The 16,931-nt window shown below is 34.0% G+C and overlaps 3 protein-coding genes and 1 long non-coding RNA gene across 6 annotated transcripts; 2 read left to right on the forward strand and 2 right to left on the reverse strand.

Moving 5' to 3' along the window:
- Window positions 1-8,216: 8,216 nt before the first annotated feature.
- On the reverse strand, window positions 8,217-13,313 carry LOC106376854. Of its 3 annotated transcripts, XM_022695212.2 has the most exons (6): window positions 13,216-13,313; window positions 12,530-13,132; window positions 12,301-12,441; window positions 11,823-11,985; window positions 9,624-9,691; window positions 9,209-9,408 (listed from the first exon to the last, which is right to left on the reverse strand). In XM_022695212.2, the coding sequence occupies exons 2-6, from the start codon at window positions 12,764-12,766 to the stop codon at window positions 9,379-9,381; spliced, it is 639 nt and encodes a 212-aa protein (XP_022550933.1). In that variant the 5' UTR covers window positions 12,767-13,132; window positions 13,216-13,313; the 3' UTR covers window positions 9,209-9,378. The 3 variants fall into 3 exon arrangements, with proteins under 3 accessions (XP_048602164.1, XP_022550933.1, XP_022550932.1); XM_048746207.1 differs by lacking the exons at window positions 9,209-9,408; window positions 9,624-9,691 and adding an exon at window positions 8,217-8,800; XM_022695211.2 differs by having other exon boundaries at window positions 9,209-9,691.
- Window positions 8,239-11,671, forward strand: LOC106376851 (protein NRT1/ PTR FAMILY 1.1-like). The gene is made up of 4 exons (XM_048746206.1): window positions 8,239-8,469; window positions 8,565-8,782; window positions 9,982-10,544; window positions 10,669-11,671. The coding sequence occupies exons 1-4, from the start codon at window positions 8,370-8,372 to the stop codon at window positions 11,567-11,569; spliced, it is 1,782 nt and encodes a 593-aa protein (XP_048602163.1). The 5' UTR covers window positions 8,239-8,369; the 3' UTR covers window positions 11,570-11,671.
- LOC125580918 lies at window positions 11,992-12,783 on the forward strand. Its single transcript, XR_007318641.1, has 2 exons — window positions 11,992-12,135; window positions 12,223-12,783. It is a non-coding gene; the product is annotated as an uncharacterized LOC125580918 (long non-coding RNA).
- Window positions 13,041-14,987, reverse strand: LOC106376853 (malonate--CoA ligase-like). The gene is made up of 10 exons (XM_022695213.2): window positions 14,871-14,987; window positions 14,680-14,787; window positions 14,396-14,494; window positions 14,206-14,298; window positions 14,034-14,111; window positions 13,769-13,955; window positions 13,603-13,676; window positions 13,377-13,524; window positions 13,216-13,269; window positions 13,041-13,132 (listed from the first exon to the last, which is right to left on the reverse strand). The coding sequence occupies exons 1-10, from the start codon at window positions 14,985-14,987 to the stop codon at window positions 13,041-13,043; spliced, it is 1,050 nt and encodes a 349-aa protein (XP_022550934.2).
- Window positions 14,988-16,931: the final 1,944 nt, after the last annotated feature.

Here is a 16,931-nt window from a genome sequence, read left to right on the forward strand (position 1 = left end):
GTTGAGTATATTCCCCTTTTAGTATTGTGATTCCACAGTGGCCTTCACTCATCTTAGTATTCAGTAATCCATTTTCACTAATCTAGTAATACTACAATCTGATCTTTACTCATCTCAGTACTCAATTGTTCTTTTGTTCACAAACTTCTTGTAAATCATTCAGAACCCTCGATATGTAGACACATAAAGCTAAACATAAAACATAAAAAGAATAAAACTTTTTCATGTTACTTAGTTTTTAGTTGAGAATTGAGAGGGACTCAACATTGATTTTCACTAGACAGCACTTTCTTTCTTGTTATTACGTATTTACTTACGGAGGAGTGCATGTAGCTGAAATAATATTGCATGCTTTATTGTTGTATGCAGAAAAAAGAAATTAAAAAGCTAGGAAAAGTGTATGTTAATGGAGCAGAAAAATACTTGAAGTGACGTATGTGATTAATGGAAAAGAAGGGAAAATCTAGAGAGGATTACGAGAGTGATGATGTAACACAGCTCATTTCATGATTACGAGGGACATTCTTTTATGTAGCCCTTAAATCAATGGGGGAACTTTACAAGATAAAGCACCTCTTTTGATTTTATGTTTTGATAAAATTGAAATCTACCATTTTATTCTGTTTTTCTCGCTAAATTGACATATATCTCCTATATATTAATTGAGTATCATTTAAAAAGTTGTAACTTTAACTTTGTACTAATTAAAAAAAAGATTATGCTTAGATGTCACTTAATTAGGATGACAATTTATCTTACGTATCAGCTTAAGAATCAATTGAAAAAAATGTTAGTCCAAATCTAATTACTATGGAATATTATATTAACCCAAAATATAAGAAGCGTGTATTATTTCCTTAAATAAAAGATACAGAATTACCTAATATGATTAACATATATAAGGCAATTAATGACTATGAATAATAAAGATTTGATAACATTTTTTACATTTTTTTTTTCATTTTTGTTTACTTTTATATTATTAAAAAAATAAACAATCACATTAACCATATAATTAAAAAAAGTAGATTTTTTTTCTTATATGTTATATTTTGAATTTTTTAAATGACTTTAAATTACAAAAATAAGGAAACCTAATATGTTATATTTAAAAAAAATTAAAACGACTTTAAGTTACAAATAAAAAACCTTATATGTTATTTTTTTTATATGTTATATTTTGAATTTTTAAAACGACTTTAAATCACAAAAATGTATGTTTTCCTTAAGCATACGACTAAAAGCATTAAAATGACATGTATCAATTTGATGGTTGATCTGAAACCTATCAAAACAATATGGAAGATAAATGTCAAAATAATTCAACTGTGAAAACAATACTGTTCATTTTTTTCAAGAATGTGTAGTGGAAAAAATAAAGTTTTTGTGTCATAATTTGTTTAATGTTCAATCTGATCACCCCATGATATATTAATTGTCGTTTAGTTCCACAATTTTTAATAAAAATTGATTCGGTCCATCGGAAAAAAATTATATAATAACAACAAAAAACATTGTATATGTATAAATAAAATGATCAAATATATTAAAAAAATATTGATAATATATACAAATAAATTCATCATGTCCAAGGCGCATGTCTTATCCTAGTGTATTGATATAAAAGGAGACGAATATTTTACTCATGTATTATATCTCATTTATTCTAAATGATGATTCAACGTTTGATTTTAAGTTTTTTTAAATTCCGAGAATAGGATCCCCTATATATTAATAGAGAAATTTTTCAAAAGTTATAACATGTAGTTTGTATTAATTAAAAAAGTGCTCTGCTGAGTTGTCACGTAATTAGAATGTTAATTTTGCTTATGAGGCGGCTTGAGAATCAATTGAGAATTTTGTTAGTTCAAAATTAAATTGCTAGAGAATGTTATATTATATAGTATGTCCATTATGGACCATTCATTTATCAAATTGAAATTATTATATATTTTTTCCTTAAATAAAACCCACATAATTATATAATGTGATTAAGATATATGACAATTAATGACTTTAAACAATAAAGATTTGCTAACAATCTGTATACTTTCTATCATTTTTTTAATTATTTATTACTGAAATAAAATACACCATTACTTAAATCATATAATAAAAAATTTAGATTTTTTTTGTATATGTTGTATTTTGAATTTTTCAAAACGAGTACAAATTACTAAATCTATTAAAAGTCTCACATAAACTTTTGTGATCAGAGTTTAAATTTTTTTCTATAATAAGATACAATTATTATGAAATCATATACATAAATAATTTTATTTTAATAGGTGTTTATGTTAATATATATATATACATATATATATTTTATATCGTTTAAATTAAACTATACATCATATGAAAATATATACTTAATTCTACTTTGATATATGCGTTGAACATATATTAGAAAGTTAATATTTTAATTTTGAAATCCTCATTTTTTTTTAAAAGATTATAAATTATTGAAACCACTAAACATTCCACATTAAAAAAAAATCGTTAGTGTAAAATTTTGTTACACAAATATGCAAATAATCATAAAATCATATGAGTACAAACCTCATTTAATAAATATATATTAAAAGTATACTATATGTATATCTATGTTAATATCATTTAAATTTAATTATATATCATATACGATAGATAAGATTGATTTATTTAATTTATTTACCATAAAATAATTGTGAATAAAAAAGAGCGGTCGTTTGATTTATATGTGCACACCAATTTATTACATAATAGTAACTGATTTTCTTAGTTATTTAATATATAATTATTATTTTATTATTTCATAATATGCAAAAAAAATAAAATAAGTAATAAATATAAAATATTTATTCTGTTTAAGGTGCGAATCTTAACCTAAGTATGTATCTCTTTAATAATTTTAAATCTTAAACATGTTCTAAATCTCAGACCAAAACAAAATAACGAAATGAGAATAAACTCAAGAATCAATATTTATATCATAAAATGACCAAAATGAAAGAAAAAAAACGACACAAAAACGAAAAAATTATTGAAGAGAGATAGGACTAGCACGTGAACGTAAACTTCTCGTAACCATAATTAACTTTTAAATTGCTAAATCATGATATAAAATTGAGCTGCCATAGTTTCATTGTAACCAAATAGTAGTTCTGAGTTTATTCGGCCTAAACGTTAGGTTCTTATGTGATAAGTAATTTTTTAATCTAAAATATTTTTAAAAATGAGATCAGCTCATCTGTAAACAAATTATGTAATTAACAAAAAAAAATTTAAAAAATTGTTTAAAGGCCAAAAATATTTATTCGATCAATAATATAAATTTTATTTTTTCATACGATATTTTTTAAATAATTTTCATATAAATTCATCCACAGATCTTATCCTAGTATTGATATAAATGCTAAATGTTAGTTGATTGATTTGACTGATGAAATGAAAGGTGACAGCTGAGACTTGGAAAATCAAAGGCATGCACCGTTTATAAATTTTATAGATAAAAACTACTAGAGAGAGATATATAGGGAGAGAAGGATTGAGAGGCACATGAGTTTTCCTCTTTGTGTCTGCTTAGCTACGTTGATTTATTATTCTTTACACTTTTGTGGTTAAAGCGGGAATCAAGGTAATCTATTGTGCACAGCGGTTACTTAAATTATACATAAATTAAAGTGAGGCTTATACCTCAAACTACGAAGTTATAATCAGAAAATATCATTACAAACTAGCGATTTTGTATATATATGTTCGTCTATGCCTTGCATTTTTATGTGTAATGACATAATAGTTGTTAATAGCTTTGGCAAAAGTGATCATTTGGGGTTTATTATATTAGAAGTCAAATAGCAAACTGATAAAAAAAAAACATCTAAATTTCGGTAAACACAAGCAGAACAAGACAAGATAGCGTGTGTGTAAATGGAGGTGGCCTTTTGAACAGAGTGGAATAGAGAGAACACTGAAATAAAAAATAGAGTAGGTGAGGAAAATGAGCCAGACAAAATAATACTTAAGTATATTATTTTAACTTTGAGGAGAAAAAACAAGTCTGAAACCTGACACATACATCAATAGACCTTTCCTTCTTGAAGTAAGAAATGGAGGAAAATTGAGGAGTTAGCGTGTAAGTCAAGCAATGTTTAAATAATATTGTTTCAGGCTATTCTTCTACAGTCTTCTTCTTTTGGAAGTGTCCCAGAATCATCTTCATCCAGAGTCCACGTTAAATCTTTCGCACCATTTTAATACATACGAAAAAGAGATACAATACATTAAATAGAGGTTGTGTAATATTTTTTTCAGTCGTTATAACTTAATATTCGCCAAATTCTGTGAACACTGCATAGGGACCGTTCACTTCAACCGTATTGTTTGACAAGACTTTTACAAACGTTGAAGATTGAATAGTAACTTTAACTATCAGAAAACAACTAGTTATGATGATCACCAAGTAAAAATGAAATGACATAATGATATATAGTAGATCAATAAGTTTGCCAAAAGGAGTTTGGAGAGTATCCAACGCCCACGTGCATGACCATGACCATGTCACTCTCATCATTATGGCTTTATATATGTTCACTTTCTGATTTTAAATCATTTTAGCATTGTATAATCTAAATGAAGACCAGGCCAATAATATGAAGTTCGATGCCTAAATATTAATTCCAAATTATTCTCTTTCCAAATGCTAGTGTTTGGTTGATTAATTTTCGGGATCTGTCTAACAATTGACCAATAGGTATTCATTTCGTAGTGATCTACTAGATACGGTTTGCTTTTGACGGATGGGGTGTGACACTGATTGATGCTAGTATGTGCCAACAGTATCACGTTTGTCGTCCCTCTATATGGTCGCACGTTTGATGCTGACTAACGTTTGGCCTATTTCGCAAGGAGTTGCATGCATGGTAAGGATATATATGAACGGTGGTCTAGTAATAGTTGTCTTGGAATAAAAATGTAAACTCGTTTTTCTCCGAATATGTTTCTGCCTAGCTCGGAGCAACTTTGTCACGCATTGCATAAATGGGTTCAGACTTCGACTCAAGATATAGTGATTTTACCTGGTTATAGTTGGTTGTATTGGCCTAGTCTTAGAAATCAAGTTTCGGATTATCAAAGTTTAATAAAAAGATGATTAATTATTAAAAGAATAAGTAAACTATGCTTCTAGCTTATGATTTTATTGGGCCGACTATTTTGAGATGTTGACGAGTGTTATGGAAAAAGCGAAGCAAAAGCTTTAAATATGATGCACTTACTTTCATGAAAATTCCATTATACTTTGAAAGAACAAGAACAAATTATAAAGTTTCAATTTGTCAATAAAAGAGGAAGAGAGAGCCAAAATAAAAGCTGTTAACCTCATGGGATGTCTTCCTTCTCTCAATTATTAGTAATAACTTTATGATGATTTTGATACTTTCGTTTTACAAATGGGATGTTTCGTTTTACTAATGGGATAACGATTTCACTTTTAAACCTGACCAAAAACAAAACTATATTTGGAATCTTTTAAGTTGGATCGATTATAAACTCATGTGATTTTATTTGTTGGAGGCCTGGAGGTCGTTGTATTATTGACACCTTATTTTCTTCGTTTGAGACTCTTACATTATTCGAGTAACACCAATAAATTAGGATTTGAAGGCAAGCTTTGAAGGTGATCAAAAAAGAAAAAAAAAGGCAAGCTTTGAAGAACAGATTGATTATCTAGTCTCTGAACAAGTTTAATATCATCTAGAACGATCTAATCTTTCTTCCAGTAACAAGGCACATCAGTTTCTTCCATGCTGTAATGAGGAATTTATCTTCTTGAAGTATGAACAACAACTAAATTGATTGTGATGGGCCATTTCTCAAAAGCAACATACCCTACAAGCGTTCTTAATCCAAAATATAACATTATCTTCTTACAAGAAAAGGATTAATGAAGACATTAAGATCAACAACTATTATAATGCTAGAACACATAGTTTCTTACTAATGCCCAAGGCTCAAGAAATGATTTAGAGTGACTATATTCTGAATATATCACCTTAATAGAACAGATAATAAATGTTTTGTAGTAAACGTGGAGATGAAACTGATTTTCCATAAGATAAGCAAGAGTTATGAAAGTTCTTTGAAATAAATTATGCGAAATGTAACAGTGGTGGTAATAAAAAATTTGAGGACAAATGTAAATCTGTTAGTTTTTTTTAACACAAAAATCTGTTAGTTTTAGATTCAAGTTCTGCAAGAAAATAATTGTTACTTGCTTGACCAGACGAAGTTAAAGCCACGTTTTACATTAAAAATATTTGGAACCGAACTAATCGCTGGTACTATCTCCGTTAAGGGATTAGTTGGGTTTCGGCTCAAATACCTTTTAGACTAAGCAAAAAAAAATGTAATGATAGACTTAGTTATCGTAGGTATATATTTAAATACACTATCTGTTCGTTCTTTTTTTCTTCTCTTTGCAAACTCTCTGGTTAGTGTGTTTTGACGTCTCTTTTATTTTTTTTTGACGTGATAACATGGACTAAGGAACATTGGAAGTTAGATGTAACTTATACTGTTTCTTATGATGAAAATATATATAAACATGTACCCACATTATTATAATTTTCAATGATTTTTGTAAAATACGTGTGTTTTCCTGGCACTTTTGTTTGAGTTGTTTACATAGAAGGTTATTTTTCCTGTTTTGTTTGCATCTTCACGTACTCTGGACTTGAGGAGTACTTTGTGACTTACTTTATCATTTTTTCTTCTAAAAACTCCCGTTCGTTGGACATGATGGATTTCGTGGTTAAGAAATAAGGGTCGAAGGAACTAGGTTTGAGTATCTAGTTAGATTGTCCGGTTGCAATTAATGGGTAGGTGCATGAGACAGTGGGCCTTATGGCGAGCCGTTAGATTTAGTTATTTTTGAAAGGGCCGACAGCTATTGTTAAAAGAAGTACATCGCTACTAAAAGCAGTAAGGTAGGTTTATAATTAATATGTGTCAGATTTACGGAACTCTGAGCTTTTAGCACAGCCGATAGATTTTTTTATTTTAAGATTGATCTGATGGTTGGTATTTAAGCAGTGGTTAAGGTAGTTGTAGTTGAATTGTGTGCGGCAGGAAGCAGTTGTGGTCATGAATTTTGGTGTAGTGAAAGGCATGGTTATGGACGCATAATTGTCGTGGTTAGTGAAATTAGTTGACAAGAGCGTGGACAATGGTGTTGGTATGCCCAAAATTTGTGGTCATGATAGTTGTGGTTTAGTTGTGTTTGGGAATAAATGTTCAATCGTCTCTTCGAAAACCTGTGGATGTGGGCATGAATTGGATAGTCTCGTGGATGTGGTCGACAATTTAATATACAATAGTGGTTGTGGTTAGTAAATTGTTATCCACTAAATTACAAATAAAGCTATTTTCTTTGAAACTAGAAACTAACAGTCCAAAAGAGAGAGACATATAAATTTTCCATCTTAATTACTTGTAAATGAGTACGAGAAAGACCGAGCAATAAAGAATTCTGTTTTTTCAAAGACGTAAGCGTTGACAATGTCTTGATTAAGAGCATCGATTTGAAAACGAAGAGCTTTAATGGTTTCTTCCATCATCTTCTCAATGCTCGCCACTTGTAGCTTAACCTCCACCTTCTTCCTCTCTGCTTCACAATGGCGGTTTGTTCGTCGAATGCTTTCACCTCTGTGGAATGCTTCACGCTCACGAGCTTCTCCTTGATCTTACTGTCTCTCTTGTCCATGAAGTTTCCAAACGGCCAGTAATAGACCTTGTTGTCAATAGAGAAAGAGAGACAAAAGTGGATTATGGTTTGTAAAAATATTTTTAGATTCTACACTTTGCCGTCAGTTGATGAAGAATTAGTATGTAATTACTTAGGATTCTTTTTCGGCAGAAGAGCAAAGAATAAGTAGAAAATTGGATATAAATAAAAAAATACTTAATTGATTAAAAAGAAATATTTGGTTTGTTTAGATAAAAGGGCATTTCAGAAAAATCACAATAAAAAAAGTACTCCATGGAAGTATGTCCAAGTGTAAATAGAGTATCTCGTATTGTAATTTTTTCTTTTTGTTTCAGCTTGAATTTCTAGATATACGAAGAATGAAACCCCATATACATATTTTTAAAAGAGTATTTCGATGAATTGATATAATATCTTTTTATGTAGGTCCCATAATTATAATAATTCAATCTAATTTGCCTTGAAAAGAATATATTTTGTATCTCCCATTTATTATTGCGCGCACTCGTCGCAGAAACAGAGATTCCTAGCTGTCTAAACTGAAAAATAAGATTGCATTAACTCAAAAGCTCTCACACAAAGACAAAGATCTTCTTCTCTCTCTCTCGGCTGAAAGGTAGTAACAATGGAGAACCCTCCAGATCAAACAGAGTCAAAGGAGATGATGCTTCAACCCAGAATCACAAGACCAAAGGGTGGACTTCTCACTATGCCCTTCATCATTGGTAATAAAAAACATTGCATCTCTCTCTATCTTCTTCTCATTGGATCGCTTCTTGTTCTCTAAATGTCTTCTTCTTGTTGTTCTTGGTGGATGAAGCAAACGAGGGGTTCGAGAAAGTGGCGAGCTATGGATTGTTACAGAACATGATTCTTTATCTGATGAGTGATTACGGATTAGGACTTGTGAAAGGACAAAACGTGTTGTTCATGTGGGTCGCTGCTACTAACTTCATGCCTCTCGTTGGAGCTTTTCTCTCAGATTCTTATTTGGGTCGCTTTCTCACCATCTCCATTGCCTCTCTCTCCAGTTTCCTGGTAATTAAACTTCACCGCCTCTCAAAAAAAAAAAAAAAATTTCAGTTCAAGAACCGGTTTATGGTTCTTCTCATTTCCCGGTTTAACCCGGTCTGTTTTCCGGTTTGATTTACATTAATTTACATCTTGTCCTTCGGGTTTGTAAATGGTTTGTTTATACGGTTTCTTGTCAAGAGTACTGAGGGGATTTCAGGTTATTGTTTTTATAGTAAATTTGGAAATCACAAACCGGGATTTTCGGTTTAGATTGATTTGGGTGAAAGATGTAAACCAATAATTGGACTTTACTTTGCGTCGACAATTCAATAAAATCTAACAATCATATAATTATGGTTCTTGGAATTAAATGGTACGAGGTTTTTCTAAAAGTAATTCTTTATTTATTAAAACCCTCGGAAGGGTAATTTGTTTGTACTAGCTGGTAAATTTGAGGGAATATTTTATATTTGGTATCATTTCCTGAATCACTAATAGCTGTTTATTTGTTGAAGTATACAACACTAAGGTTATATATATGTATACAGTAAACTTTCTATTTTAAGATCTATGATTATGCTTTGTAGAAGAAGCCTCTTTCCGTAAAGAGTCAAAATTTCTCACATGTTGCATGTGCCACCCTGAAATTGCTGTCCAATAAATGAAACTAAAGCGATTTATTTTTTTAGTGCTTGTTTCCACAAAATTAAATCGTATATATATCAAAGTCGGTAAAATTAAGACAAAAAGCCAGGTATTCTGAAATGTCCATGTGATTATATCACAACAAGTCTTAAACATCCATAAAGAATATAAGTATCATTATCATCAATTTATTTATTTTTATAAAATTCTGGTTGCTAACCTTGTGGTTGTGGTGGCCTTCTGACTTTTCTGGCAAGTTGTGTGTGAATTCTGATAGTGAGTCATCCACTTGAGAAAAATGTAAATCGTGACATCAATTGATTTTAAAAATCTATAGCAATCATTCACCTCGTTCAATCATTTTCATTAGAGAGCAATATGTTCCTTAAATTTGGATTCTTGCTCTTGGAAGTATTTTTCTGTAAAGACATCTACAGATTTTACGAAAGAAATGAACAGAACATATTTTACTAAGCTGTCATGCTAATAATGTAAATCACATATACATTAAATAATGTTTTTGAGTACTTGATAATATAAAGTCTTTGTTAATGAATTGTTTGAATTGAACGTTACAGGGGATGATGGTTCTATGGCTAACGGCGATGTTACCACAAGTGAAGCCATCACCGTGTGTAGCATCTACCGTAACCAAGTGCAGTTCTACGGCAGCGACATCTTCTCAGTTGGCACTTTTGTATTTCGCGTTTGCACTTATATCGATTGGATCTGGTGGAATCAGGCCGTGTTCTCTAGCATTTGGTGCTGATCAATTAGACAACAAAGAGAATCCCAAGAACGAGAGGGTTCTTGAGAGTTTCTTTGGTTGGTACTACGCTTCTTCATCGGTTGCTGTCTTGATCGCTTTCACTGTCATTGTTTACATTCAAGATCACTTGGGATGGCGAATAGGGTTTGGAGTCCCAGCGATTCTCATGCTACTCGCGGGTATCTTGTTTGTTTTGGCGTCTCCTCTCTATGTTAAACGCAATGCGACCAAGAGTTTGTTCACTGGTTTGGCTCAAGTAGCTGTTGCAGCTTACGTGAACAGGAAGTTAATGTTACCGGGTCAGAATGACTCATATGGCTGTTATTACCACCTGAACGATTCTGAACTTAAAGCTCCAAGTGACAAATTGAGGTAATATAAAATTAATTTGTATTATATATATCTGAATAATAGAATGATTTTTTATGTAAAAAAAAACTTATATATCGTTTTTGATGGGTTTAAAGAGTTTTGACAAAATGTTGCAATTAATTAGGTTTCTGAATAAAGCTTGTGTAACAAGCAACCAAGAGGAAGACATTGGTGCTGATGGTTTGGCCTTAAACCCATGGAGGCTCTGTACAACGGACCAAGTTGAGGAACTCAAGGCTTTGGTCAAGGTGATACCGGTATGGTCCACGGGGATAATGATGTCTATAAACGTGAGCCAGAACTCGTTTCAGTTGCTTCAAGCTAACTCAATGGATAGACGTTTGAGCGACCATTCAACCTTCAAAATCCCACCTGGATCTTTTGGCATGTTCACAATCATAGCCCTAATAGCATGGGTGGTTCTCTACGACCGTGCAATCCTCCCATTAGCTTCCAAGATCCGAGGCAAACCGGTTAGAATCAATGTCAAGATCAGAATGGGGTTAGGTCTATTCATATCCTTCCTAGCAATGGCGGTTTCCGCAACTGTTGAGCATTACCGAAGAAGAACCGCAATAAGCCAAGGACTTGCAAACAACGCAACCGCGACAGTGAACATCTCAGCGATGTGGCTCGTACCGCAGTATGTGCTTCACGGTTTGGCAGAGGCCTTAACCGGGATAGGACAGACGGAGTTTTTCTATACCGAGTTTCCTAAAAGCATGTCTAGCATTGCGGCTGCCTTGTTTGGTCTAGGAATGGCAGTGGCTAATATATTGGCTAGTGTGATCCTCAATGTGGTCAAGAATAGCTCAAAGAAGGGTGGAGAGAGCTGGATTGAAGATAATATCAACAAGGGTCATTATGATTATTACTATTGGGTTTTAGCCATCTTGAGCTTCGTTAATGTCATTTATTACATAGTGTGTAGCTGGTCGTATGGTCCCACGATGGACCAGTTGAGGAATGATAAGGCTAATGGTGTGAGAGGAGAAGAACATGAAGAAGCTGTTAGATTAAACTAAAGATTCATGGTGTGTGTTATATAAGTTAATATATTTTTATGCATGTAATTATAATTATATATATTTGGATTTGGATTTAGGAAAGTGAGGATTATCTTACTAGGTGTGTATTATTCCTTAGAGAAGCCACTACTGGTGTGTATGCCTAAGTTGGCTAACTCGATTAAAGAGAATCAAATTTTTCAAAATGGTAATTATGTTTAAATAGTAAGTTTAAATTTGAGAAAAAAATAAATAATAATTCAAAGCTTACTAAGATTAGAAGAACCAGTGTGTTTGGCTTTGAGTACAAGTGGAGCCATCCACAACCTTCCTGTGGCTATGAGTTCTCCATCTCTTTCTCTTCTAATCTCAATCACAGATGATTTTAGCCTTCCATTGGTCCCCTTCACTCTTGCTTCTACCTCTACTTTTTCCTGCACATTTATCCTTATCTATATTAATTTAATTTTTTTTGAACACCACTTAAAATTTTGTTTCTAAATGATTGTTTTTGTAAGTTTTAGAGGATGTGCATAAATCACATAGCAAGAATGTTGTCATAACCATAAACTGACTTTATTTTGGTTAGTAAAATTCATTATAAAACATATTTATATTGCAAGTTAGTAACTTTTTTTCATCTTTATCTTATCTAATCTACTATTTACCAGGCAACAATGTTTTTTTTCTTACCATGCAACAATGTTAATTAACAAGACGTGAGAAACAAAAGGACAGAGGATACGAACATGAATCTTGGCCGCTGAATAAAACGAAGCGTTGAGATCAACAGAAGAATGGAGTCCGTCGCCGGTGGAGTAGACAGAAGCAGCACCGATCGCATCCATCACCGCCGTAATAGCCCCGGCGTGCCAAGTTCCATCATCTCCCTGAGAATCACATGATCATCATCTCTTCATTCATATACGAAAATTCACCAATGGTAGAAACAAAAAGGATTAAATATCCTTTTTATACCGCGACGCGATCCGTGACGAGTAGTTTACATCGTATGATTCCTTTTCCGACATGGATGAGTTCTAAGCCTTGTAGGATTAAAACCTCTATCTCGCTTAGACCGTTTCCTTGCGCCAACGCTTCTAGATACGTTGTGGTGTTTAGGATCGTTGAGTCTTCCATGTTTCGATATTCTATGCGAATTGAGGATAAAACTCCGTTGAATATAAGAGCAGATAAGTTATTATTAATTACCATTTATACCCTTTGCGTTATTGCGTTTGTGATTGCCTGATTGGCCAACGTCGCCTATTTTAAACTAAACGGTCGCATGTCGGAATCAGAAGACACTGGTCAACGCTAATCCTTTTCTAACTTGTTCTTCATGATTATGAAGAAAGTACAGAGTCATATAAATAAACAAATTAAGATTTATTTCCAAATAGCTTGGTCTTGATTCCTGACCTTGTTTAAGTCAACAACATAATATATATAGATATATTTATTAATTTAATGCAAATGTGTATTACAATCAAAGAACAAAGAAGCAGATAAAGAGATCCATGGTAGTCTGAGAATCTACTCTTGATGATCCAGAGATTTCTTTAGCTCTTTCTTGTTCACCTGCAAACTCAAAAGTATGAGAATGATTCTTATTTACACCAAACAACACCATCTCATTCAGTGAAAAAAGGCTTTTTAGTTACCTTTCCCATGGCGTTGCGTGGCAAGCTCTCCCATATCAGCAAACGTGTTGGTAGCTAGAAAAAGAAAATAAAAAAGTATCGGTAAGATGGTGAATATTTTATCTAGCTTGGTCAGTTTTTGTAAAGACACTACCAAGGAGCAAGCTTGTCTTTGGCCCAACCGCAGAGTTCATCTAAGGTCATCACAGGTTTTGACTCTTCTTCTCTTTTCCTCTTTGCTCCACTCTCTGCTACAATTATCGCTGTAACCGCTTCCCCATAATCTTTGTCTGGCAACCCCAACACGCAACATTCTGCAACCGTGGGGTGCTGGCATAACACACATCCAAAAAAAGCTTCTGATACCTTCAATGACCATAAAAAACTCAAATGGATGTTGATGTTTACCTCGAGTAGGGTTGACTCGATTTCTAAAGCAGATAACTTGTAACCTCCAACCTTCATAATATCAGCGCTAGTACCTGATCCGACAGCACCAGATAAGAGAACATGTCTCAAAGAGAAAGAAACACAAAGCAACTCATAAATTGTATGTTTGAATGTTTCTGCTTACGTCCGAGAATCACGTAATGTCCATCCTCATCAACTCTCCCAGCATCCCCGGTCTTGAAGTATCCATCTTCCGTGAACGATTCTTTAGTCACTTGTGGAAGATTCCAGTACTCCTTGAACAAAGATGGGCTCTTTATACAGATCTCACCTACTCCATCCGCATCATTTTCATCTCGTTCAATCTTAGCCTATAATGTTTGTTTACAAACTTCTTTTTTTCAGTTTCATAGCTTCGGTCTGAACATTAGTTAAAAGATCTTACTGACCTCAACACCGGGAAGTGGTTTCCCGACGGTACCTGCCTTCCGTGCACCACGTAAGGGGTTTGATATTGCCATTACAAACTATAAAATAACAATCAAAATCAATCAGATTGAACTACTAAGAAAAGTCTTTTTTCAGAAGGAACCTAGGAGAGACAGGAAAAGCTCTACTTACCTCAGTCATGCCATACCGTTCCAAAAGACGATGACCTGTGATACTTTCCCACTGGTGCATGACCGGTCTAGGAAGAGCAGATGAGCCAGACATCTTAAAAAATTGAATTTCATCACCAAACATGTTAAGCACTTCTAAGGATATTAATGATAGATTATCCGTCTAAGGAGTATGAATGATAGTTACTTACCATCAGGCGAAGCTTCTGCGCAGCAAAAGCGCTGGACTCTTTCGTTTCTTGATCCATTGCTTCATAACCTTGTATCAACCGAGTATACATGGTTGGAACCTGTATATCACAACATTCACTTTTTTTATACCAATTGAAAAAGCTAATTTATTATATATCTCTCTCAACTTAAATCTTGATAAGAAACTGATCAAAACAGCCAACAAGACTATCTTATATGATGTTACACAACATTTTTGCTAAAGCATGTTTAAGGAATAAAAGCAAAAACAAGTAAGACTTACTCCAGTGAATACAGTTATGGAGTCGTTGGTTTTCTCATCATTCAACGGATATGATTCACGCCATCTGCGCCAGATTTCACTAACACTGAATTTGGGCAAAAACTCAACCTTCAAGGAGGAAATCAAAACATCAATAACCAGCCTGTTATTTTGAAAGAGGTAACGGAAGCATATATGTATACATAAATTACCGAAGACCGGGTGTAAAGAGGGGCAAACAAAGCATTGAAAAGACCATGAACATGATGTAGTGGGAGGCAGTGGAGAAAGTGATCAGCAGCTGTGTACTCCCAAGCTTCAGTTAGCATTATAACCTGCACACATTTACAAGCTTCTAAGATAAATCATCATTTTGCTTAAATGGAGGGTTGAATATATATACCTGGGAGTTGATGCTTTTGTGAGTATGTACAACTCCTTTTGGTTTGGTTTACCAGCTGTACCACTAGTGTAGACGATCAATGCTGGATCATAACAAGCTAATATAAACTCTGTTTCTGTATATTCATCTCAAGGTTACAACGATAGTATTTATACAAGACGTAAGATCCTTAAAGATAGGAGATAACTACGACAGTATGTTTATCTGAAATATATATGTCTATCCTTATCTAATACTCCCCCTCAAGGTGGTGAGTGAAGATCTTGAACTCCCATCTTGTCCAGTAAGTAATGTAGTTGCTGACGTCCAAGCGACTTGGTCAACAGATCAGCCAACTGTTCCATCGTGCCAACGTGATGTGCTGCAATAATCCCAGCTGTAATGTAGTCTCGAACGAAATGACAGTCCACCTCCACATGTTTAGTTCGTTCATGAAAGACCGGGTTTGTTGCTATATGGATAGCTGCTTTGCTATCACAATGAAAAGGTATCGGGAACCGCTGTTTAATCCCCAAAGAATCCATGACACCGATCATCCACTTCAGTTCACTGCAAGTCATCGCCATAGCCCTATATTCGGCTTCTGCGGAGGACCGCGAGACCGTTGGTTGTTTCTTTGTCTTCCACGAAATAAGGGAATTACCCATCATGACAATGTAGCCAGTAAGAGATTTCCGAGTAAGTGGACATGCCGCCCAGTCTGAGTCACTGTAGGCAGACAGTGATAAATCACTCGAAGCACTTAGCAATATTCCACGGCCTGGAAGACCCTTTAAATATCGTACCAAACGAACAGCTGCGTCCCAATGTTTTTGCCGTGGCTTCTGAAGAAATTGAGCAAGTATATGCACTGGGTAGTTTAGTTCCGGCCGTGTGATAGTAAGATAGACAAGCCTTCCAACCAGTCTTCTATACTGTGCTGGTTCTGTATAAAACGGTCCATTATCACGCCCAAGATTGTGATACTGCTCCATTGGTGTGTCGACCGGTTTTGAACCCAGAAGTCCACATTCAGACACAATATCAAGAGCATACTTACGTTGTGACAAGTATATACCCGCTTTACTTCTTAGAACCTCAATGCCTAAGAAATAACGAAGCTCTCCCAAGTCTTTCATATGAAAAAACCGATGCAGATGTTCTTTAAACTTGGTGATAAGCTCAGAATTATTTCCACCAATAATCAAATCATCAACATAGACCAACACAAATAGTGTAGTATTGTTTCGATTTAGAGTAAACAGAGAGTAGTCTAGACGATTCTGTTTGAAGCCAAATGCAAGTAGAGCTTTAGTTAATCGTGCAAACCAACACCTAGGAGCCTGCTTAAGGCCATAGAGTGCCTTATTCAGCTTACAGACTTGATTCGGTTTAGAGGAGGCAAAGCCAGGAGGTAATTTCATGTAAACTTCTTCTTCTAGTTCACCATGGAGAAATGCATTATGTACATCCATCTGATGTAGTTCCCAGTCACGAGCAGCAGAGATGCCAAGCAAGGTGCGCACTGTATTCATCTTGACAACAGGTGCAAAGGTCTCATTGTAGTCAACACCCTCCTCCTGTTTGTTTCCACATGCTACCAAACGTGCCTTATAGCGTTCAACCGTTCCGTCCGCATTGAACTTGATTTTAAATATCCATTTACATCCAATGGCCTGTTTTCCCGGAGGTAGATCAGTGACTGTCCACGTACCGCTACGTTCCAGCGCATCTATCTCACCAGTCGCTGCGTTTCTCCACTTTTTATCTTTCATTGCTTCCTTGAATGAAGTTGGTTCAAGCTGAGCTTCAACTTTAAGAAGAAACGCCTGAACATGTGGAGCAAGACGATCAAACGATACATAATTCTCCAAGGGATAGGCACACTTAC

This window comes from Brassica napus, chromosome C1, assembly GCF_020379485.1.
Source record: "Brassica napus cultivar Da-Ae chromosome C1, Da-Ae, whole genome shotgun sequence".
Taxonomy (NCBI): domain Eukaryota; kingdom Viridiplantae; phylum Streptophyta; class Magnoliopsida; order Brassicales; family Brassicaceae; genus Brassica; species Brassica napus.